The sequence below is a fragment of the Schistocerca americana genome, chromosome X (genome assembly GCF_021461395.2).
Source record: "Schistocerca americana isolate TAMUIC-IGC-003095 chromosome X, iqSchAmer2.1, whole genome shotgun sequence".
NCBI classification, from domain to species: domain Eukaryota; kingdom Metazoa; phylum Arthropoda; class Insecta; order Orthoptera; family Acrididae; genus Schistocerca; species Schistocerca americana.
In genome coordinates this window covers 895,145,104-895,170,106 of record NC_060130.1, presented here as the reverse complement: position 1 = coordinate 895,170,106, position 25,003 = coordinate 895,145,104, and the positions used below count along the sequence as shown (strand labels likewise).

The 25,003-nt window shown below is 42.3% G+C and overlaps 1 protein-coding gene and 1 non-coding gene across 6 annotated transcripts in view; both read right to left on the bottom strand.

The window, feature by feature from the left end:
• The window catches only part of LOC124556796 (formin-binding protein 1-like), a 358,048-nt gene that overhangs the window by 220,627 nt on the left and 112,418 nt on the right, over window positions 1-25,003 (bottom strand). For all 5 annotated transcript variants that reach the window (XM_047130811.1, XM_047130808.1, XM_047130809.1 and 2 more), the window contains exon 2: window positions 15,043-15,158. In XM_047130811.1, coding sequence (XP_046986767.1) covers window positions 15,043-15,158 — 116 coding nt within the window. The remainder of the gene's footprint in view (window positions 1-15,042; window positions 15,159-25,003) is intronic.
• Window positions 24,133-24,216, bottom strand: Trnap-ugg. The gene has a single exon. It is a non-coding gene; the product is annotated as a tRNA-Pro (tRNA).

The window sequence follows — 25,003 nt, the reverse complement described above, 5'->3', positions numbered from 1 at the left end:
TACCGAACTGTACGTGAAGGTTTTGACAGATGATTTTATCCCCATTATCCAAAGAGACCCTGATTTCCACAAGATGTGGTTCATGCAACACGGAGCTCGACCCCATCGAAGCAGGAAAGTGATGTCTCGGAGGAGCACTCTGGGGATCGCATTCTGGCTCTGGGTACTCAGACGGCACTGGCATGGGCCTCGATTGGTCGCCATATTTTCCGGATCTGAACACCTGTGACAAGGCGTACAGCCATCACCCCAAAACCATTGCTGAGCTGAAAACAGCCGTTCAGCAGGTCATCGGCAGCATCGCTGTTCCGACACTTCAGCGGGTCAAGGAGAATTTCGCTATTCAACTGCACCACATCATCGCCAATGACGGCAGGCATATCGAACATGTCATAACCTAAATCCGGATATCAGTAGTGGCGTTTACATGTTGACTAAAGTGTGCGCACACCGTAGTTTATACCTAATTTAGTTTTTTTTTCATATATTTCACCAACTGTCACCCAGTAGTTTTTGTCTTTTGCGATATAGTGATAAACTGTTAAGTCCATACAGATGTAAGACGCAAAAACTGAGACCAAAAGGCATTCGGATTTACAGCTGCAGTGGCGAGGCGAGGAGCGGCGCGGTGCGCGTCTAACTGCTTTCACATGCACGTCTGCCACTTTCTACTTGCTGCGACCGCCGCTCGACTTGCACTGTGTGCGTCATATTCGCCCACACTGGCTCAGCGCTCGCAGAACCCTACCCGAAAACTCATCATACGAGAGCTTCAAGATTTTTTTTCTTTTCGTTGAGTAGCATCTTGCTTTTTAAACTGGTGGACAGAGATAACACGCTGTTCTAGTCGTGAGCATTTTTTGTTAACACCGTACATAAATGGCATTGCGTAAAACACTTGTGACCGCATATTCTTGATTAATTTGTAATATATAATTTCCTTACTTTTGTGAATGAAATCTCGCTATAAAATTTTCCAGCAGTAAAAAATTAACTTGTTTGTCTGAAGAAACGTAAGGTAAGATGGTTAGAAAACTGCAAAGATTTTTTTTTTTGCCGTCATGAACAAAGGCATTCTTGTTTGGAGAAAAATCAACTTAAGTCGATTACAGGGGTGACACACTATTTCTGAAATGATGATTGTAGTAAGCTTTCAGTACACAAGGATTGTAGCTAGGATGTCGAAAAGCTGACTACCTTCTCAATAATTATCCAAAAGACCTAATGGACCTAGAAAAGCGAATTTCGGAAGATGAGAGGGCAAAGATTGCAGGTGCCAATGGAGGTCGACAGAGCTTCCACGAAAGCTTCAGTGACTTGCAGCTTCTAACGGGTCGGTTTGTCTTACTTCCATCCTCACAGCCCCCGAGTGAACACTGAAGCACAGTTCGAAAATCGTTCATTTCTGCGTCGTAAAATAAGGCACCGATAGAGACATTTTCGTGGAGTCTGTTACGTACCGAATATCGATAGCACTTACTTATTTATTTATTTATTTATTCCAATGAAAGGCAATTTCCTTACAGTTGTATTTTTTTATTTTAATTTGATGTTTATCTCATGTGTTTACATTCTATTTCTAGACGACAATGTCTCATCTTTAGATGCCTGTTAGACGTGCGTCATGAATCGAATTTGTAAGTACTGTAAGGCCCATTTCACATTTGTCCGGCAGCCATTTAAACGGCACAGTTTACATGTGCACGCCGCCTCGGCAGTTTCACATTTATCGGGCTGCTGTTGCGCAAAGCACGGTACCTCCAATCATTTTATTCGTTCCCAGTCTATTATCACACTCTAGTGTAATGAAACGTGAAAAAATTTAGTTTATCGTACCTTAAAAAAAAAAAAAAAAGAACGGAATTCAATTAAAAAGAACCGAATGCGGCATTTCACGTCCTGCTCCAAGACCTCGGTAGGCATTTTGAAAAATGCTTCAAGTACTTTCGAATGTGTATATCAACAGTCGAACTACATGAGTGAATGAAGAATTCGTTACAGCGAAAGAAAACATTCTTCGTGGAATCTATTCGGCCTATAAAATGTTGGCTGCCGCCATGGTACATCTTAAAGCGACTGAATGACTAACTTAACGTATTCATTGTTCTCTGTCGTTCATCTTTTAAAATTCATGCAGTTCCTCGAAAACATCCAATCCACGCTTTTTTGTATGAATCCCGTCGTCATAATTTTGTAGAGTTTTGTCCCACAAAACTGGCCGCTCTCCCATTAAGGAAATTAATCGCTCAGTCTATTTCCCAAGCCATGCTTAGAGCTGCAAGAAGAAATTACGAAAACAAAAAAGAGGCAAATTACAGTAGAACAAATGAAATTATGTACACGCTGTTGTTGACTCTAAGACTGCCGAGCCGAACCTTGCCTGAAAGATGCAAAGGCACCAGTGTTTACTAAGCCCCCACTACTCTGCACGGCACCGTGCTACCTGCATGGCAGCCGTTCACTGCTATGGGAGTGTCCGGCATTTCAACTGTTGTGCGCCGCCATTTGGACGGCCACCATATGGTTTTCCGTACCGTAGACGGCTGCCCAACAAGTGTGACGTGCGATTAACTGGCATCGACGGATGCCCCTATAAAGCGCGAGATTATAGGCGCCTCCCTTGATGGAACTCAAATGGCTCTGAGCACTATGGGACTTAACGTCTATGGTCATCAGCCCCCTAGAACTTAGAACTACTTAAACCTAACTAACCTAAGGACAACACACACATCCATGCCCGAGGCAGGATTCGAACCTGCAACCGTAGCGGTCGCGCGGCTCCAGACTGTAGCGCCTAGAACCGCTCAGCCACTCCGGCCGGCGAAGATGAGACAATACTGTCTTCAACTCTATGAGATAAACATCAAAACAAAAAATACACCTGTAAAGAAACTGCCTTTCATTGGAACAAATCGACAGAGAAACAGTTGAGATGTTGAACTCTTATTCAGGAGGGGCGGGTTTCAAATCCACGTCCGAACATCATGACACAGATTTTCCTTGGTTTTCCGCAATTACTGGAGGTGAATATCATGGCAGTTCCTTCAATAAGTTACGGACGTTTCCTGTGTAATTACAGATTAGCCTGGATATACTTGTACACATTTTCGAAAATATATTAGCCTCACTGTGACGACCATGATTAGATACTACTACATTTAGTCGGCACTAAGAACGCTACATTTTCTACCCGTCTCTATAATTACGCAGTCAAGGAAAACACACTCAGAATCTGAAAAACAATTTGTCATAATTATTCCTGTAAGAATGAGAGGTAGCAGAGAAAATTACTAAATATTCGTCGGAACTTTTTCCTGAACGCTAAGGCGAATCAGGTAGTGACAGTACCGCTGATCAGCCTGACTGTAATTTAAGAACAAATTTCTCACCGACTTAGGCGTTGATTCTGAATAAAGAATATATCATACGTGTAAAGAAACTACGGAAAGCACGCAAAATAAAGATAATTACATGAATTCAAGTTATGTGGCAGCTCCCATCGTAACAAAGATCTAATCGAAGCTCGTAACTTCCTGTATAACTGTGAAATAGATCTGACTGTGGAAAAGAAGAAGAAGAAGAAGATGATGATGATGATGATGATAAGAAGAAGAAGAAGAAGAAGAAGAAGAAGTAATGGTGGTGCGCACCACATGGAGTCGTGGCAAAGACAATGTATATGAGGACGACCCACCGCCTCTGAAACTGAGCCGCTGTCTTTCGCGAAAAACGCTCTTAATGACCAAGTTATTTTGGCACTACAAGAAGAAATCTTCATACTTTAATTCTGTTAGTATCTCTCTTCAATTCCTATGCCCAGGGGCTGGAAAAGTCATTTTCTTCCAAGAGTGCTCGTCCATCAAGGTATGTAGGAGAGCTTCCATAAAGATCACAAATTAGGAGAGGCAAACTGGCACCATTGAAGCTGTGAAAGGGTCTGAAGGCGATAAGAGCATTCCGAATGGAGGGCAAATTCCGGGTCCCCGTTCCGCACGAAGTTTCAAGCGACAGGACGTTTCAAAGTGCAGAGTGAAACATTAATCCTAGAACGATATCATAGATGTTTCCTATTTAAACATATTTAGCATTAATTCAACTTTCCGAGAAACTCCGATTTCAATATGTATGGTACAGTAGATAACGTAAATTTACGAAAAAATATTTGAGTATTATTATAAGATTCCAGAGAAATCTACCTATAACCCCTTTGGTATAAAAAAATTCGTATTTATTAAAATGGAACTCACTAATTTTTTCATCGGATCGAAGTAACAGAGGTATTTGCAACATAATGAGAATCTTTTACAGTTCAGGTACATAACATGAGAGAATATTTTGAAAACGGTTCCTCTTATTGTTAAATTTTAGCTTCTAGATTTCCCATTCTAGACCAGAGGGTTACTTGCTATGTGTACAGTATATGAATAACATTACACTTCCTTTCGGATCACAAATAGAGGTCATGGTTGTTTTTTAAACATGTCTATGGGATTAACCACAGGTATGGAACTGTCTTCAACTAGGGTAGAGATTGCAGAATTGTGATGTGTCCCATATTAGTCATCCATCTATTTAAAGGAAAGAATTGGCGCTGCAACACGTCTCAAATGATAGGTATTATTGCTGTAGTGCGCTACCAACACTCCGCCATGACGTTTGCGCAGCGAGAGATAAGTCTATGTACAATCAGTAGACAAAACACAGTAACTACTTGTCTAACAAGGTATAGAAGCAGCTTTGTTATTCTTAATCGTTTCAGTCCTCTAAATCAATGCGTATTTAATCCCTAATAACGACCAATGACCTTTTATACAGGGTGTCCAGCGAAGATGCTCCTCATTTCAAAATCAAATATCTCGAAAAGTAAGATCTACGTACGAGTGCAACAACCGATCCCATCTTTCGAGATATTTAATTCTCAAATCAGGGGCTACTCCGTCAGACACCCTCCCCGTACCATTCAACACAGAATAAATGCTGAAACGATAGCATTCAAGTCCGGCAATTTTTGAAGCTCAGGGAAAATTGAAATTATTAATCTCGAGATCAAACCACCAACCTAGAAGATATCCTCTCGGAGGAAGATATAAAAGTTAATAATGAACCCCATTACAAATCGCTGTTGTAAGAAGGCAGGGTAGGCTGCCTTTGCTGGTTTTCTCCAAACGAAAGGGAGTCTTATTGTAAGAAATAGTATAAAGATACAAATTTTTATCACATTACCTACTTGAACTAGACAATATTCCGACTTTCTGTGTTCTTTGTACCAGTGAAGTCTCTTTTTGCATTCCTATGATTCATAAAAGGTTTAGGATTATCAAATCTAACATTAACGTTTAATTCATGCAGTTACCGATGCACTTGTTTGTTCACTGGCTGTTATCTAGTCCAATCTTAAATTCAACCGTTACGCGGCAATAGTGTCCTACTTGGTTCCATTAGGTTTTATTCCACTTATGTCAGTAGTGTGTTAGCAGACTAGATTTCCCATGAACACCATACGGCTCCACGAGGGATACAGTTGTTAGCGAGAACTGAAAGATATGCGACGGTTCACAGGGATGCTGCAACTAGTATTCCGTAACACACAGATGTTACACTGAGGTGGCGAAAGTCATGGGATACCTCCTAATATCGTGTCAGATCACCTATTGTCCAGCGCACTGCAACAAATCGACGTGGAATGAGCTCGGCAAGTCGCTGAAAGTCCCCTGCAGAAATATTGAGCCATGCTGCCTCCAAAGCCGCCCATAATCGCGAAAGTGTTGCCGGTGCAGGATTTCGTGCACAAACTGACCTCTCAATTATATCCCATAAATGTTCGATGGGATTCATGTAGGGAGATCTGGGTGGGCAAACCATTCGCTCGAATTGTCCAGAATGTTCTTCAAACCAATCGCGAACCACTGTGGTCCGATGACATGGCGCACTGTCATTCATAAAAATTCTATCGTTGTTTGGGAACATGAAGTTCATGAATGGCTGCAAATGGTTTCCAAGTAGCCGAATAAAACCATTTCCTGTCAATGATCGGTTCAGTTGGACCAGAAGACCCAGCTCATTCCATTTAAACATAGCCCACACCATTATGGAGCCAGAACCAGGTTGCACAGTGCCTGGTTGACTACTTGAGTCAATGGCTTCGTGGGTCTGTGCCACACACTAACCCCATCATCAGCTCTTACCAACTGAAATCGCGATTCATCTAACCAGGCCACGGTTTTCCAGTCGTCTAGAGACCAACTGATACTGTCACGAGCACAAGAGAGTCGCTGAAGGCGATGTCGTGCTGTTAGCAAGAATACTCGCGTCGGTCGTCTGCTGCCATAGCGCATTAACGCTACATTTTGCCGCACTGTCCTACCATATCCGTTCGTCGACGTCCCACATTGTTTTCTGCGGCTATTCAACGCAGTGTTGTTTGTCTGTTAGCACTGACCACTCTTAAACAACCGCCGCTGCTCTCGGTCGTTAAGTGAACGCCGCCCGCCACTGCTTTTCCCATGATGAGAGGTAATGCCTGAAACTTTGTATTCTAGGCACACACTTGATAATGTCGATGTCTGATTATTGAATTTCCTAACTATTCGCAAAACGGAATGTCCCATGCTTCTAGCTCCAACTACCATTCCGCTTTCAAAGTCTTAATTCTCACCGTGCGGCCATAATCAGGTCAGACTTCTTTTCACAGTACAAGTGACAGCTCCACCATTGCACTGCCCTTTTAAACCTCAGGTACGCGATACTGCCGTTATCTGTGTATGTTCATATCGCTATCTCATGATTTCAGTCACCTCACTGTATATCGAAGAGATGTGATCACATTTTTTTGTTCATCCGCTGCACACTTTGTTTGAAGTGGAGACAAAATTTGTCGAAAGGCATAGAAGCGGCCAAATTTTCGGCGCGTCGCACAAGGCGTGAAATCACGGGCTGGAGGCTGGCGGGCAGCGCCCTCTGGCCGGCGTTGGCGTTAATTCCAGCGGCTAAGTAGCAGCCGAGCCCGTGCGTGGGCGAGTCGCCATCTGCGGCTTCCTGGCTCGCTGTTCCTACTCTTAACTCTCCGCCGCTTCAAGACTTCTCTCATATGAATAAAGCACTGATCGCCAGTAATGGAAACACTGTACTAGACAGAAAATACTTTTTCCCCAGAAGCTGATAGGATATAATCGTTCACTCCGGCAGCCATCAGCTGTCAAAGCGTTTTCTATACAATACAGCGTACTTACGACGGCTGTCTCAAACTCTTAAAAAAAATAAAAAAAAACAAAAAAAACGGGGTTTAAGGCTGCATAGCGAAATATAAATTTTGCCGACTTTCACAGATGGCATGTAGTGCTGGAGCATGTTTATCCAGGACGCGATGTATTCGATGTTCCGAGGCGCGGTAGGACTAAATGTATGGCGTCGGTTTACCTTTGCCTCTCTTCGGCTACTGAAGTGACCGACTCAGTCAGTTACAGGAGGGACATACAATATGACGTGGACTTCGGACCACGGCGCAACTACGAGATTTTCGCATATTAAAATCGGTGCCTGAGGTGAAATAAGCATCACATGACAAAAACCATTGGACTCACTGAGGATGGAAGCCTGTAGTTTTTGAGTTTTAGTCTGGCACCCACTTAGCCACCGAGTCACACTATCAAGGGTAAAACAGAGACAGGACAAACAAGCAGTCAGTAGAAATTGTTCAAATGGCTCTACGCACTATGGGACTTTTAACATCTGAGGTCATCAGTCCCCTAGACTTTGAACTACTTAAACCTAACTAACCTAAGGACTGCACACACACACACCCATGCCCGAGGCAGGATTCGAACCTGCGACCGTAGCAGTCGCGTGGTTCCGGACTGAAGCGCTTACAACCGCTCGGCCACAGCGGCCGGCACAGTCGGTAGAATGATTTATTTGCAAGACCAGATATCGTCGGGTGAAGGAGATAGAGCTGTCTGTACAAGTTGTTATTTTAATAGTCTTGATCCCAATAAAACATAAAATTAAAACTTGCTGATTACCGGTTTCGCTTGAGTAAGAAGCATCATAAGTTCATGTAACTAACGAATCAATACTTATGGGTAATGTTGGCCACACCACCTTCGTTAAGCCGTCCTCTCACAGGAAAACGCACGTGGACTAGGAGGTGGTGACGGAACAGCGTGGAATTGCACGTCCCACTACGCTGTGGAGCGTAAAACACAGAATCTGGCATGCCAGATTTTGGCCTTGTAGAGAGGAACGTGGCCAATGAGATGCGACATGGTTTTACGTAACTAGCAGAAAATATGAGTCGCTACACTTTATGGCGTTATCCGTCTAATCGGTGGGTTTTCTTCCTCAGAGAGTACATGGTATGAATATAAGCTGTTTCAACGCTTTTTCTCAAAAAAAAAAAAAACCGTTGTTTCAGCTACGATTTTTTTATAATAAGATGACAGGCAACTACGTATCAGTAGTTAAGGCTTCCTGCCGTTGAAGTTTTTAGTATTATAACTTCTCTGTTACGAATGTATACTGTTTCAATCCTACGGCACAATGACGATCTTTCAAAAGCACGCCATTTTGGTACAGTTTGCATAGTAAACATCAAATAATGACATTTGTACGCAGTGTGTGTCATATACGGAGGCCTAGTTGCGATGTCGGAGCTTTAGCGCAGTTGGTAGCGTCGTGAGCTCGAAGTGTAAGGTAGAAGATTTCCCGAGAAATCTTTTTTTTCCTTCTTATCTTTTGTTCTCTAAAAGACTGGACATTTTTGATTCATTTATCAGAATCGTTCACTCAAGAGCTGATGTTCGTTATTACAAAATGTATTTACTGCAATTCTTGTTGCAACAGCCAACAGCTGGACTAGAATGTTTCCCCAGTGGCCAGAAATCTTGACTGCCAGTCTACATCTGAAAGTAAACGCAAGTTGCACACTGAAAGTTTTTGCTATTATGAAATTTTCTGTAAAACTGGACTGGCTCATGTTTGTATCTTGACGGTAAATATCTCATCTTCCATTTGAATGAAACTATGAAACTAATCTCGATCTTGGACTCTGTTTGATGAAGTACGTTTTTTCTAAGTGTTGGATATTATGCACGCGCAGACAGACATTAGACGCTTTACCTTAATTATATTGTCACGTAGAAGAAAGTGTAATTAGATGAATGACGAACACTAACTTCACTTAACGAAGGTTTCTTCAGTACTTGTACATACAAGAGCGCGGAGCGAACTGCCTCCGGCCAGAACACATCCAGTATATATACATACAGTTATAGAACATTCCAGTACAATGATTCTTGACATTTATGGATACTTCTGGAATATACTGGAACCGAGTATGGAAATTATAATTTTACACTTCAGGTGAGTTTTTAACTCACGACCCTCCATGCGACAGTCTAGTATTATAACCACTACACCACGGTGACTGTGCTATTCAGCTTCTTCTGTGGCAATATCCAATTTAAAAGAGAAATGGGATGAAAATTCAATTGAGTTAACGAATAAGTTCTACTAGTATGTATCTCAGATCGCTGTACAGTATTATGTTGTGTTACTCTACCAGAAATTCGCTATTCAAGCCTTCGACGAATCCAGAATCTTAATCTCGATTTTCTCCGCCTTTCTTCGACAATCGCTAACCGAGTTGACGCAGCCATTTTACGTGCGTCCGTTTCGTAAACTGTGTGGTTTGCGAGCCAAATAAAGTCAACAACGGCCGCTGCAGCGCGCTGATGTGCGCAAATCACGTAACCAGCTTGTCCCGAATGCCGCCGAAGCTGTTTCTCGTGAGGGTGGCTGTCCTGTCAGCGTCTGTGTCTACGTCAACGTTAGCTGCCTCGTCCCCTGTGAGGACGGCTTTAGCAAGTGTAACCTCAGATCAAGTTTACTAAAGAAACACAGTACCTGAATACGATGAATGCCATAACAAATCGTATCTAGTTGTAACTCGTGAACAGTAAAACGTTGTAACTCGTGAACAGTAAAACGTTGTAACTCGTGAACAGTAAAACGTTGTAACTCGTGAACAGTAAAACGTTGTAACTCGTGAACAGTAAAACGTTGTAACTCGTGAACAGTAAAAAGTTGTAACTCGTGAACAGTAAAACGTTGGTCAAAGCATGGCCATTCATGTATGAACTAGTCTTCTGATCGTTTTATTCTTGAACAGCCTACCTAGTCTTATGATTATTTTATACGTCAACAGCCATGCTTTGGCCAACTTTTTTATTATTATTGATGAGTTACACTTTTTAAGGATGATGTGGCCAACATTTTACTTAGTACAGATTCCTTAGTACGCAGGCTACAAGTTGTACTCAGTAACGATGGTGTTGTAGCCGACACTGTGCTCAGATACGGTTTCTTTAAGAAGCATGATCTGACTTATACTTAATAGTGAAGATGTTGCCAACATTACACAAAATACTAGTTAGTAAGCGTAATCTGAGGATAGTTGCTAGTTAAGCGAAACTAGAATGAGCAATTTGTATTTTAGGTTTTATTGTGACCACAACTACTAAAATGTTTGATGAATTACTTGTAGTTGAGAGTAATCACCGAATAAGGAAGTGAGCTGTTGTAAATGCCCGTCCGAATATAGCAAACGACAGTGACCAGTAAAGCGCAGTTAACACGAATAAGAATGTATTTTCACGAATATAGTTTCAAAGGAGTCTCATAAATAACTTGCCTTGGTGTATCACTACAATGCCGAAACTCTTTGCCGGACCCAATGTTTGTGATACAATGAGTACTACACAATTATTAGCACGCCCGGCAAGCCGCGCGGTCTCACGCGCTGCTACCCGAGCAGGAAGGAATGCCGGACATTTGCCACACTTGCCCCTCACCAGGTAGCGATCCCTGAGGTAAGGGACGCCCTTCCTCGTACTACTTCTGTCCGCTTTCAAACCGCCGTCTCCACATCTTACTCCATACAACCAGTAGGTAAGGGACCGTCTTCTTCGACATCTTGGCGAAATACAGAGCTTCTTTACCGAAATCGAAATATTTATAACTTTTGGGAAACGAAAGCAATACCGACGATTATGTCAGTATGTAATTAGTTCTGCCAAGTATAAAAATAGATCCCTCTGTCTGTAGGGTAGCTTCCTATCACGCATACTGATTGCGACAGAAACAATCCATCGGCATGGGAGCAACAAGAAAGGAACGATGTAAAGAGAATGCGAATGTACACTAATCATTTCTATTTTATCACCGCATTTGTGCCTACTTTAATTACTACAACTGCATGCCAAAAAGACAATAAGGAAAGAAGAAATGGGAATATTTGAAAAGAAGAACGACATACTCCACATTAATTTACTCTCGAAAATCCGATATCCCTTGCGGCGAAACATAGTTAATAAAGTGTAACGGGACAATGTTCAAAACATGACTGAAAATACGTTCACTAAATAGAGATAAGAACATCTATGATTGACATGTCATCTAAAGTCGACGTACAATTTTAAAATGTTACAAATAAGGAAATGAAGTAATACAGAATGCTGAGCTTGTAACGCATGCTGTTGTTCTACATTGTTTAGCTCTAGTATTTACAGGGTCACAGAGAAAGCATCCTAGGTTTTGGAGGGAAAAGCCGTAATTGCAATGATCTGCACTAAAACAGAAACAAGAATCACAACTTAATGAAAAATAATGTAATGTGTGTTTCAGCTCACAAGCAACATTGAAGCAGGCAGTTCCTGAAACTTCCTGGCAAATTAAAACTGCATGCCGGATTGAGACACGAACTCGGGACCACTGGGGGCCGAACCGTACAATAACCCTGGGTTCCGTGTGGGGCGGGTGGACTGCTGTGGCCTGTTGTGGGGTTGTGAACCACTGAGGGCAACGGCGGTACGAAGCATTTCCGTCGTTTCTAAGTCCCCGGTTCAATAAACATACTTATTGCTGAATGGGAAACAAGCCAGAAAACAAAAATGTACCTAACGTTCACTGGTACAGAAGACAGCGCAATGGTTAAACATTGAACTCGCATTCGGGAGGATTAGGGATCTAATCCACGCTCGTCCATCTAGATTTAGATTTTACGTGGCAGGTGAAAGAAGGGATGGTTCTTTAATGGGTGACACGGTCGATTTTCTTCCCGACCTGGAACTACCAAGCCTGCCCCCCCCCCCCCCCCCCCCCCACCGGTCGCTCATCAATTCTTCGATGGGACATTCTAGTCTTCCAGTCTTCCACCCGTTGCCATCGAGGTCACGTGAAGCGGAGCTGCGAGTCGGCTAACTGCGAATGAAGAAGTTGTAACCTTGCTCAAATTACCACTGAATGAATCACCAAATAATGAAGGGAAACTAAAACTCTGTGTCATAAGTAGAATGGGATTATTTTAACTCTGTTCCGGGAGGAAGCTATTTCACTGTCTTACAGACTGCGTAAGCTACTCGGCAACTGGTAAAGGCACGTACGCTCTGATGAGACATTTTTCACATTGTTTGCGATTGCACGTGGGTTAACTTCATGGAAACTGGGCAATGAATATTATGCTCCGACTGAGTTTCTTATAGATTGAAAATAAAGTCACTGTGCCAATCATGGAGTATCACAGAGGAAACAGTAGCTTCACTCAATGCATCATCACAGACTGCAGCAAGAAGCAAATAGACTTTAGATAGTAAGATGCCAGTAGTATCTTGAAAATGCGTGTCAGTTCATATCAAAATACTATGACTGGTATATAGTGTGTGTGTGTGTGTGTGTGTGTGTGTGTGTGTGTGTGTGTGAGGTTCTGTAAAATGAAGGATACAAAAACGCGTCAACACATGTAACCTAAAATTCGAGTGCAGGTTTTCATTATGATTAATATGTCCACTTCCCAGAATGAAATTTTCACTCTGCAGCGGAGTGTGCGCTGATACGAAACATCCTGCCAGATTAAAACTGTGCACCGGACCGATACTCGAACTTGGTACTTTTGCCTTTCGCGGGCAAGTGCTCTACCATGAAAGAATATGGTAGAGCACTTGCCCGCGAAAGGCAAAAGTCCCGAGTTCGAGTATCGGTCCGGCACACAGTTTTCAACTGCAGAGAGGATATGACGGAGCACTGCACTAACAATCAGGTCAACACTCACACGTAGCCATCAAACTTATGCATATTTAAACCTCACAGGGCTTAAAACTTGATTAAATTTCTGAAATACATCGGGTTTGGCGCGCGAAAAGAACAAGTGATGCAGTGATTTTGCTATTTTCAATGTGAATTACACAACAACAGCATTTTCACATCATAATTTATAGTGGATAAAATGTCCGATTCCTTTCGTAAAGAGCTCGTTTCACACTTCGCGCTTTTTTTAATAATACTGGAACAGTCTATTAGCTGTGGCCTTATTTGAAGTAACCATGAATATATTCACCTGACATGACTTTGAAAAATACAAAATGTGAATATTAACATTCGAAAGGTGATTTGAACCGCACTTTTCAAGGATAATAGTAGTTTTTTGAATGATTTCGTGATGCCTTCAACTGCCATCCTTTTTATTTCATGTACTATTGTAGAATTTCGGTATTAGGTGCTTTTCAAGTATTTTATAGATGATTTTTAGTCGTAAATCAAGCCATGCATGTCGTTGCCCCTATGATTTCGTGTTATGCACGTAAAATGAATTAGAGAGGTGTTTTAGGAGCACGTTACTTTCGAGCAGTTTGCAACACTACTAAAAAATCATCCATAAAATACTTTACCCAAGGTCGGAATAGTACAATCGTACATGAAATAAAGAGAATGGCAGCTGAAGGCATCACGAAATCATTCAAAAAATTCATCGCAGCTGCAAATACTATAGCACTGAAAATTATAGATAATAGTAGTGTCTTAACAACTGCGTCACCTGCCTATTTACAAAACTACGGAAGTGTGTATCTGATGCTTTGAGCATTAATGACGCGGTGTTCTTTTGGTCACATTACTATAACTGCCCATGGTAAGTAAAATAATAATAGTATTGCCGATATAATTCAGGAGAGAAATTGCTGAACTCTATATGACGGGTCTCAAATTTAAAAGATTAAAAGGCTACGGGAAAATATGAAATAGACCGTAATGCACTCTGATGTACAGAATCAATTTATCATCATAATTCGGTTCCCGGTCCCGAATACGTAGTGTCGTTAGTCCTGGAATTCACGAGTGAATAATATGAACACCGCCATGTTTAACGAGAATAAACTGATCACCAGAAAAATCGAAGAGATCTAATTTAACAACGGCCTGTGTGATTAAAATCCTGTAACTACAACATCAATATATGACCCGACTGCATTACGATCGTATTCACCAAAAGTTATTTCCGGAAATAACGGCAGGCCTGAATATGGAGGGCCAGAGGACTATTTTACACGATCCGCCCTGCCGATAACACACTAGTGTCTTCACTGCCTCTCTCTCTATCACATTTCGAAGCGAGTACTAAGAATTGAGCAGAATAAATGGCAAAACTAGGAAGAGGGGACAAATAATGCTGAAACCTAAATAATGAAACGTCTACAATAATTTGGAAGTACTCTGGAAAGTGGCTGACGAGGAATTTAATGTAATTCTCGTTGTTGTAAACTTTTCCAAGCATGGTTAAACCTTGCCAACGCGGAGGAGGGAACCGAAACCAGTAACTGTACCTTTCACGAATCCGTCTAAGATTACCTTTGTTAAGATCATACAAAATTATTGAACAACAGTACTGATCACGAAAAATGAATCACAAAACTATGTCACTTAACATAAGTAAAAAATCAGTTGTTAAATTTTTTAATGCAAAAAGGCAGTGCATAATGTATGTCCCATACAGAAAATTTAAAACGTTGGTCACGTGACAATTTTTGCTCTCACAGAAAATTATATTAAATACTATTTTCAAGCAATACAATATTGCAAATAGTTAAATATGTGCTGTGCCTAACAATAGCTACCTCTAGATCTCTGACGAGTAAGATACATAACTATATGCGAAGAAAGATGCACACTTAACAAACTTGAAGTTAGTTAAAAAAATAATTGCTTTATTTGACATACCGCAGCTTCCCGGCGTACTCCAACTCGATTGTACAGCGATCTCGGATGAAATGCCCATATTTTTCTAAAAAGTCTATTCCTTTCTGCGTGTGGAGAGATATATTGTCATACTGATCCTGGAAAGAAAAATGCGTGCGTCAGTAACACAGCCAGAGGTTATAATGGCACGTGGTAAAAGAATAACAGAATTAACAATTTCATAAGTTAACTATAAATGATTTATCAACAAGGCCTACATATTATTACTTAAAAATACGTTTTCTGCGAAACGAACGTATCTGAGCTAGACCTATTCGCCGACGACAAAATATGATGTGCCTGTTCATCGTCTTTATCTCACAACAGTGGTCGAGACAGAATTATTTTCCGCGCTGGAAATGTTGGCTGAAAAAGAATACATGCTCCCCTGTCAGCAGCTTCTATAAATGCCCATATGTATGGTCTTTCAGGTAGCATCACTACCTTTTACAGCAAAGGAGACAAGTTACAGTTTTGTCTTGAGTCCTGAAGTGGGTTTTAGATGAAGTTACAGCATGTTCAGGAAGACCGATACAGATATCTGCGAAAGCGGATATGAGTTACATGCGAATTCCATAAATAATCCAACTTGAAGCCATCGTCCCGGTTTACTAAGTTGTTTACCAGGCTTTTTCCATCGCTTCGATGACCACCGAACCCCTACATGATGAGGGCGAAACCAGGTTCTGCACGTAATCATACCGCGGAACATAGTTTAAGAAAATGGCCGCATGTAAAACGGTTACGTTAGCACTGTTAAAATGCACATTTGCGCTCTTTTACATATGCTATCCGTCTTCTGTATGTACAGGGTGACCCAAAAGTCATAACATTTGAAAATGCGCTAATTCACGGAACAATGTACGTAGAAAGGAAAAACTTTACACACACTCCTGAAATGACATGGTGTTTTACTGAAACCAACAACGAGTGCAAAACCAGGCCAACAGATGGCGCTGAACAGCAACCAGTCAGTGACGCCGCGTTACAACTCCTTAGCCTGGCTGATAACACCTGGAGCGTATGACTTTTAAGCAGGACGGCGCTCCACACCATATTGCTCCACGTGTGGAAGATCTCTTGCGCACATGACCCCCTTCCGTCAGGCTTAGCCTTCCAGGTCCTCAGACCTCAGTCCGTGTGATCATTGGTTGTTGCGCGTATGTCCATTTTTACCTATCTACCTACATTATTTTCTGGCGTATTTAATTTTTAAATGTTAACGCACTTCTGGGTCACCCTGTAGCACACAAACAAAAACTTAAATATCCACGAACATGATACAAGGCAATAAGAGAATTCCAATGTTCATCCAGTAAGAATACCAACTTTCTATATTTCCATTACAAATACTGCGATACAAATATACAACAGTCTTTCACATGAAGACAATATTTCATCGTTCTCACTTTTTTGTAAAACCGTAAGAACCATCTTATTACATCACTGTTTGTTCAGTAGAAGCAGTTTGTTGCAGGTCGCTGGAGCAACGAAGGGCACCTATCGACTGGAAAAAAGTACAGACCATTCCCGTTTTCGAGGAGTAGTCTAGGAACAGGTGCACATAATTTTAGGTTTACATCGCTGGCGTCAATCTGTTATAGAATTATGGAACATGCTTTATGCTCACGTATTATGACGTTTTCGGAGAACGAAAATCTCCTCTACAAAAATCAACATGAATTCCGCAAAGATGGGGGTCCACTGGGGGCCGAACCGCACAATAACCCTGGGTTCGGTGTGGGTGGACTGTTGTGGGGTTGTGAACCACTGAGGGCTACGACGGGACGAAGCCTCTCCGTCGTTTCTAGGTCCCCGGTTTAACACACACACACACACACACACACACACACACACACACACAATACACCGTTACTGTTTACACTATGTGTAAATAATGTTGTGGATAACTACATGAGATGGTTTGCAGATGATGTAGTTGAGTGTAAAAAGGAGCAGCGTGAGGACACTGGCGAAATGCAGGAAGACCCGCAGAAAATTGATGAACGGTGTAAGAACTAGCAGTTGGCTCTGAATGTAAATAAATGAAACACACTGCGCATACATGGGAGAAGAAATCCACTACTGTACAATTAAAACATTGATGACAAACAGCTGCAAACAATAACCACGGTATAATGCCAACTAGTGATCATCCGGAGCGACAGTAAGTGTAATGACAACATAAAACGAATATTAGAAAAAGCAGATGCCAAATTGAGATTCATGGGAAGAATCTCAAGGAAATGAATTTCATTCACGAAAGAAGGTTTGTCTGAGCAGTTCTTCAATTCATGAGCATCGCTAGTCAGTCTGGGACCCTCACAAGGATAACAGAAGAGAGAGACAAAATGAAACGAAGACTGGCGTGTTTGTCACGTGATCGTTTAATCGGCGCGAGAGCGTTACACAGACACTCAACGAACTCCAGTGGCATAAGCTACAAGAGAAGTATTGTGCATCACGGAGATATTTGCTACTGAAATTCCGAAAGAGCATGTTCCCGGATGCGTCGGACAACATACAGTATTACTTCCTCCTATATTCGTCTTACAAAATAACTGCAACGAAAAAATTCGAGAAATTAGAGCTAATACGGTGATTCAGCGACAATCATACATTCCAGGTGCCATTCGCGAATGGAGCAGGGAAAGGATGGGGAGGGGAGGGGAGGAAGGGGAGTGTTCAGATAGCGGTACCAGAAGTATATAAGTATCCTCCGCCACACACCGTCATGTGGCTTGCGGAGAATAAATGTAGATGTGGAATACAAGAGATTAGAAACAAAGTACACAAGGTGCTGCTACTATAAGTACTGCACGCTCTCTTGAACACAAAGTTGAAGGTCATTTATTTACTGCCATACTGCTGTTAAATGTTTTGTACCTGGTGTAGGTGCGTGTGCGCACATCCATACGCAATATTGCCAAAGGAAGTATGTATCCCACAAATAGGAAACATTTTTGAATTAATACGTAAATACCGAATTTCGCAGGAACTAGGTAGTAATGTAGACCGCAATCTTACAATTCACAGGTTTATGTTCGCTGGGTACGCTTACACAATCTCTCTCACTCCTGGACGGAGAGCGCTCTTGTATGCACATAGATTCGAATATTACACAATATACTTCCATTAACCTGATAAGCATCTTTTCGAAAACACGAAGGTAATAAAAAAATGTACGCCGAAAACAGGGCATGAAACTGCGAATTATCCATTACACTACACTCAACAAACATCTGCGAGGCCTTCAATGTGCCGATGCTTTAAACTAGCAAATCTACGTCCCGTCCGAGGGCGGCATAACGCTTCGCAACTATGCACCGAGATGATGTTCAGCGTATGACTCGTCCGCGCGAGGACAGAATATTCAGCATCATTTCAATGAAGACGCTACTAGTGTCTTGCGTTTGTTCCTGAGTCACCTGCTTCCGGATCGTCGGTGATCTGAGTCACGGTACAGGTCAGTGCTGAAAACTCTTGGGCAACCCTAACTGTGAAAGACAAGCGCGTCACGGTTTCGAAACCGTCGTGTGAAGTGACTAAGTGGCGCTTGTACAGCGCCTACAGAGTAGGCTTCCACGCAACATTAGTGGAGTCGCAGGAGGAGTACAAATAAGGCCACTCAGATTTGGAATACGGAAAAAATCTCGCCTAGCTCCTGTTCTTTTGGTTGTCGCATTTACTTAACAAACTCCCGTCGACTGCAAAGCCTGTCGAGAGAGAGCACCGGTGACATTTTGACTCAGTTAACGGAGAAAGAAAATTATGCCTTTTTATTTAAAACAACGAAACTTTCATCTGACGCGAGCTCGAGACAAAAAATTTGGGCGGTAAAATTCTTATGCTGACTTTAGTTACTGCGTAAGAAAGATACCTTATCTTTCTATTCAAGAATACAGTAATACTCTGTGTATACTTGCGTTGACCAGAAGCAAATTACACTTTTGTAAAATAAATTATTGTGTCGTGTGGTTAAGAAGCAAAATGGTCCACGGCAACACAGCCTGGCAAGAATTAATAACTTTTTTTTTCGAGTAATGATTGATAAGCAGATAATTTTCAACTGTACTGAAATCTTGTACTTTTGAGAACACATTAAGTGAAGCAGCAGCGTTTCCACTAGGCTACACCACATAATCAACTAACTGCAGCCAATTTGTCGCAGAAAGAAATCGGTTTTCACAAAGTTATCTACTGCGATGTGTTTCTCATAATTACAATGGAACTGGTGAACCAAAATTACGAATTAACGCATAAATTGCGACACCACGTTGTTCTTCGTTCCTTCAGTTTTCTTCCTGGAGTTTACTTAGAACTAGGAACAAGGACGGATGTGTCTGATGACGACAAACAGCTGGGTAGGAAGTATGTGCAATGCAGTGAAGGAAGTACCGGAAAATGTGACGCAGCTATCGTCATGCTATCGGCCGTTGTCAGATGGGAAACTTGTCCCTGGCCACCGCTGCTCTCTGCGTGCACTGACCTCTTTTTGACATTTTTCTCTCAATTGTCGTTTTTCTCCCTTTCAGTGGAAGCTTCAGACCGACTCCAACATACAGCGTGTATATTAAAAATATAAATGTGAGTAATCTGATCCGATTGCCAATGTTGCAAACATATTTAATTTTTACTGAGCAAAAACTTCGGAAATTGAAAATATATAATGTTAACATACCTGCACTGACTTACGCTGCTCAATGGAGTGTTCTTTTTATTTTTCATTTTACTGGCGGACTAGTATAGGGAACATGCCCGTATTCAGAGGCATCTGCGTTACAGGAGACAAACTACCCAGTACAATACGTTCATCTCTAGTGTATAATGTTGTGTACGAGCTAATGTGACTTCTGTCTTTTTTACATGTAATTTACTTACCGCATATGGAAGATAACGTTCTTGTGAGTCTCCAGTTATACGTATTTGGGGTTATCAATAAATAAATTTTTCATACGTAATATTTGCAGGCTGCACATATACAAGGTACACTTCAGAAATCTTACGGTTCGCAGTACAATGCAAGTAAACTTATAGTATTTATTTTCGACTGAACTGTATTCAGCCGAGTACTCACAGCGCAAATTATGCAGGCTATTGGCTATTCTAATAAAATGTTTTACACACATACACACACTATGGGTAGATTAAGACCGTTCCACGACTTATTGACTGCCGTCAATTTACTGCGAAAGTACTAATGCGTCTCAAAATCCTGCCTCATCTACAATCATCACACAAAGAGTATTAACGAATTAATGTATCATAACTAGAGGACTTGGTTGACAACGGTGTCATTAATACTTGACATCCATTGTTCGTTTGCAATCGTAATACAAGACTTTTTTCTGTTAGTCGAGCTGACCAACCGATGATGTTTTCTGCTCGGGACCAGCACTACGGTTTATTGCACATGTAAGGGACTTCTCAAGTGAGGCTTACAAATTTCATAACATATGCAATGATCTACACTCTCAACTATTTTCTATTAGACTAATTGTATCAGATATGGTGAATTTACCGTATTAATCTGATAAGATCATCACTGTCTCACGAGCGAAACTCGTAAGGGGTTACGTCAGAGCAACAGGTAAGCAAAGTAACCACATTAATATTCCATTCACTACCGGAGCACATCCGTGTGTTCTCCTTTGATATCAGGATCAGTTTGGTGAGTTCCATACAACCTACTAATTCGAGACAATGCTTCGAAGAGTTGTCGCAAATATTTGGTATCTAGTTTGCAAATGTGCGCTTCACTGAAACAGACTCAGATAACACAAGCGTAAGCGGCTACTTCGGAAACTTCCCACTACCGTCTGACAAGAGCAGATATCAAATGCCCAATAAATCGCTGCTGTGGATATTAAAAAATCACCTCCCACATAAAGCCAGTCCCAGAAGCATTAACTGCAAATAGCACAGCAGTTCGTTACACAGAGAATGGCAAATCTTTTTCACCACTCCTCACAAATCCAAGCCAAGTGCACCAACCTTTAAGACACCGCTGTCGGCAGGATGCCCAGAGTAGGATCTAGATGGGCTCACAAGAATATAAGTATACTTTGTAACTAACCCACCCCCATTTCGCTCTATATGGACGCAGTAACAATGAAGCACAGAAGCACCTTAATGTCTCAAGATGCAGCACATTATGAAAATGTTCGAAACTCCTGCATAAAATGCGCAGAACGCATACGGCTTCTCTGTACACTTCATTCAACTCATCAGAGCACATTATAGCTTTATAGCCATTGAAAATTCCTTCAGAATTACAACGATCCAGTCCAACTATACATGATTTTCTTACGTTGCCTGATTGTTAAGCAGGACCATTCTGTAGTTAGGACGTAAATGATACTGCCATACCACCGGTGTCGCCTGGATCATGTTTTATATCTAGTCGAACTGATAGACAATCATCCTACTTAAAAGACGAACTGTAAACGTTTAGTTCACATCCCATAAACGCAGAACAACTGTGATTAAAGCTGGAAGACTTCATAAACTGCGGTCTAAATAAATGCATACCAAGGACCCTAGTAAAAGACAGCGAATACCTACCTTGTTTTAACAGTACCAGACTACTACACTCTCGCTATAAAAGAAAATACGAGAAACCTCATAGCGAAAACTTGATAGCAACTCTTGTATCCGTAAGAAGAACCACGCGTGAAACGTACAATAATTTTCACAGTGACACCCTGACGAAAGATCAATTCCAAAATTCTTAGAAGTTCTGCACATACGTAAAGTTAATGGAAAGGTTCAAAGCTTGCACTCAGTGGGTCGTGGATCCGCTTGGTGCTGAAACTAAAGGTAGCAGATAGAAAGTAGAAATACCGTATTTAAAAAGGTAATCCCAATGAGGATACTAACGTACGAATGTCTTGAGCGCTGCATAGACTAACAAATGAGAAATATTGGTATTAGTACCCCCACCTCCCCCCGTATAGAAAAACAAGCGGGACTACTTAAAGTGACGAAGGCATCAGGCCCTCATGGAATTCCAGTTAGATTTTACATATATGAAGTTGTCGAATTTGTTCCTCTCCTAACTCATATTTACCGCTAATCTCTTGCACAACCAGTACTCCCGAATGATTCGGAAAGCAAGCACATCACTGTAAAATGGGGAAAATATAGGAGGCACGGAATACAGATCGATATCGCTGACGAGCGTGTGTTTCTGGATGATCATCATGTTCTTGTGTCTTTGTCCCGAATAGATGCAGGGTCGCCAGGTTTATTAACTGATCTGGCGCGTTAATTAAAGGGGTGCCCCAAGCTCTTGCTGTCGCCACCCCCACCTTCCCTCCACCGCGACGTTATATGTGTACCCCAACTGACTGCGTGTATAATAGGGTTATCCATATGAAAGTGAACGAAAGTTTTCTAAATGTCTGCGAATCGTGTTAACTGAGGAAGGACTTGGGTACCAGACCGGTATTTATCTAGTGGGATGACAGTGGTGGTGGTGGTTAGTGTTTAACGTCCCGTCGACAACGAGGTCATTAGAGACGGAGCGCAAGCTCGGGTTAGGGAAGGATTGGGAAGGAAATCGGCCGTGCCCTTTCAAAGGAACCATCCCGGCATTTGCCTGAAACGATTTAGGGAAATCACGGAAAACCTAAATCAGGATGGCCGGAGACGGGATTGAACCGTCGTCCTCCCGAATGCGAGTCCAGTGTGCTAACCACTGCGCCACCTCGCTCGGTGTGTGGGATGAGGGACACTAACTAAAAACCACATCCAGGATGGCCGGGACAGCCGACCCCCGTTATTAATCCAACGAGCGGATTCGATCCGGGGCGGTGCATCTATCCGTCACGGAGGGGGCACTTCAACACGCAGGGATATCCGGGCTGCTCGTAAGTTGCAGGATACTAGAGAATATTCTAAATTCAAACATTACACTGAGGTGACAGAAGTCGTGGGATACTTCCAATATATCGTGTCGGACCTCCTTTTTACCCAGTGTAGTGAGCAACTCGACCTGGCATGGACACAACAAATCGTTTGAAGTCCCCTGCAAAAGCACTAAGCCATGCTGCCTCTATAGCCGTCCACAACTGCGAAAGTGTTGCCGGTGAGTGGTCAAATCATTCGCTCGAATTGTCCAGAATGTTCTGACATGGCGCACTTTCATCCATAAAAATTCCATCGTTGTTTGGAAACATGACGTCCATGAATGGCTGCAAATGGTCTCCTAGTAGCCGAACACACCCATTGCTAGTAAATGATCGGTTCAGTTGGACCAGAAGACCCAGTCATTCCACGTTAACACCGCCCACACCATTATGGAGCCACCAGCTTGCACAGTGGCTCAGTGGCTTGTTTATAACGGATCTGTGGCTTCGTGGGATATGCACTGTACTCGAACCCTACCATCAGTTCAGATCAACTGAAACCTGGACTTCTCTGACCAGACCACGGTTTTCCAGTCGTCTCGTGTCCAACCAATAAGGTCACTAACCCAGGAGGGGCGCTGCAGGCGATGTCGTGCTAAAGGTGCTCACGTCGGTCGTCTGCTGCCATAGCCCATTAACGCCAAATTTTGCAGCACTGTCGTAACGGGTGCGTTCGTCGTACGTCCCACACTGATTTTTGCGGCTATTTCGTGTACTGTCACTTGCCTGTTAGCACAGATAACTCTGCGCAAACGCAGCTGTTCTCGGTCGTTAAGTGAAGGCCGTTTGCCACTGCGCTATCCGTGGCGAGAGGTAATGCCTGAAATTCGGTATTCTCGGCACACTCTTCACACTGTGGATCATGGAATATTAAATTCCCAAACGATTTCCGAAATGGAATGTCACATGCGCGTTCAGAGTCAGCCACAATCACGTCAGAAACCTTTCACATGAATCACCTGAGTTCAAATGATAGCTCCGCCAGAGCACTGCCCTTTTACACCTTGCCTACGCGACAATTGGGCCAACTGTATATGTATATATCGCTATCAAATGGTTCAAATGATTCTTAGCCCCATGGGACTTAACTTCTGAGGTCATCAGTCTCCTAGAACTTAGAACTACTTAAACCTAACTAACCTATGGACATCACACACATCCATGCCCGAGGCAGGATTCGAACCTGCGACCGTAGCGGTCGCGCGGTTCCAAACCGTAGCGCCTAGAACCGCTCGGCCACTCCGGCCGGTTATATCGCTATCCCACGATTTTTGTCACCTGTGTGTATGACGTTCCTGGAGGTAGAGCAACTTCTGTCTATGAACCAACACGGATTCACGTTATGGCACTCGTAGGAAGGACAGCTTTCTCTCCTGATACACAAATAGCAAGCAATAAATGCAACCGAACCGATAGATTTTTAGGTTACAGGCAAAAATGTGTACGATTAAACATTTTCCTGACAACTATTTTTTACACTTACATTAATACCACTTCTCCCTCATGTCTTTAGGATACCCCTTGTTGTGTAGTGCTGGAGTGTACTTTCGCAACGTCGCTGCGTAGGCAGCACATAAATCCCATAGACTAGATGTTTCATAACTGGAACAGTATAACGAAAGATTTTAAATTTGAAGTAAAGTGTCTCCCGCGTATGGGAATATATATAATGGATGTACGAGTACAGTTCGTAGAGACATGGCTGACGACATGTGGAAGCTTCACTCTGGCCGTGAGTCGTGCTCGTGTAGCCAAATTGTTAGGCGGCCGCTCGCGATAAGCGGGAAATCCGGGTTCGAGTCCCGGTCCGGCACAAATTTTCATTGTCGTCATTCCAAAAAAAAACTGATGGTTGTCCATATTCGCAACTGCGAATACATTTCTTCTATCATATCCTGTTGCTTCACGACAGAGAAATTGCAGCTCGTTAAAACAGAAGCTGTGTTATTAATCTGAATTATAATATACATTTCCTTACTATGAGCACGTCTGTTTACACCGACCAAGAAAGGGCTTTGTTCTGTGAAGTGCGA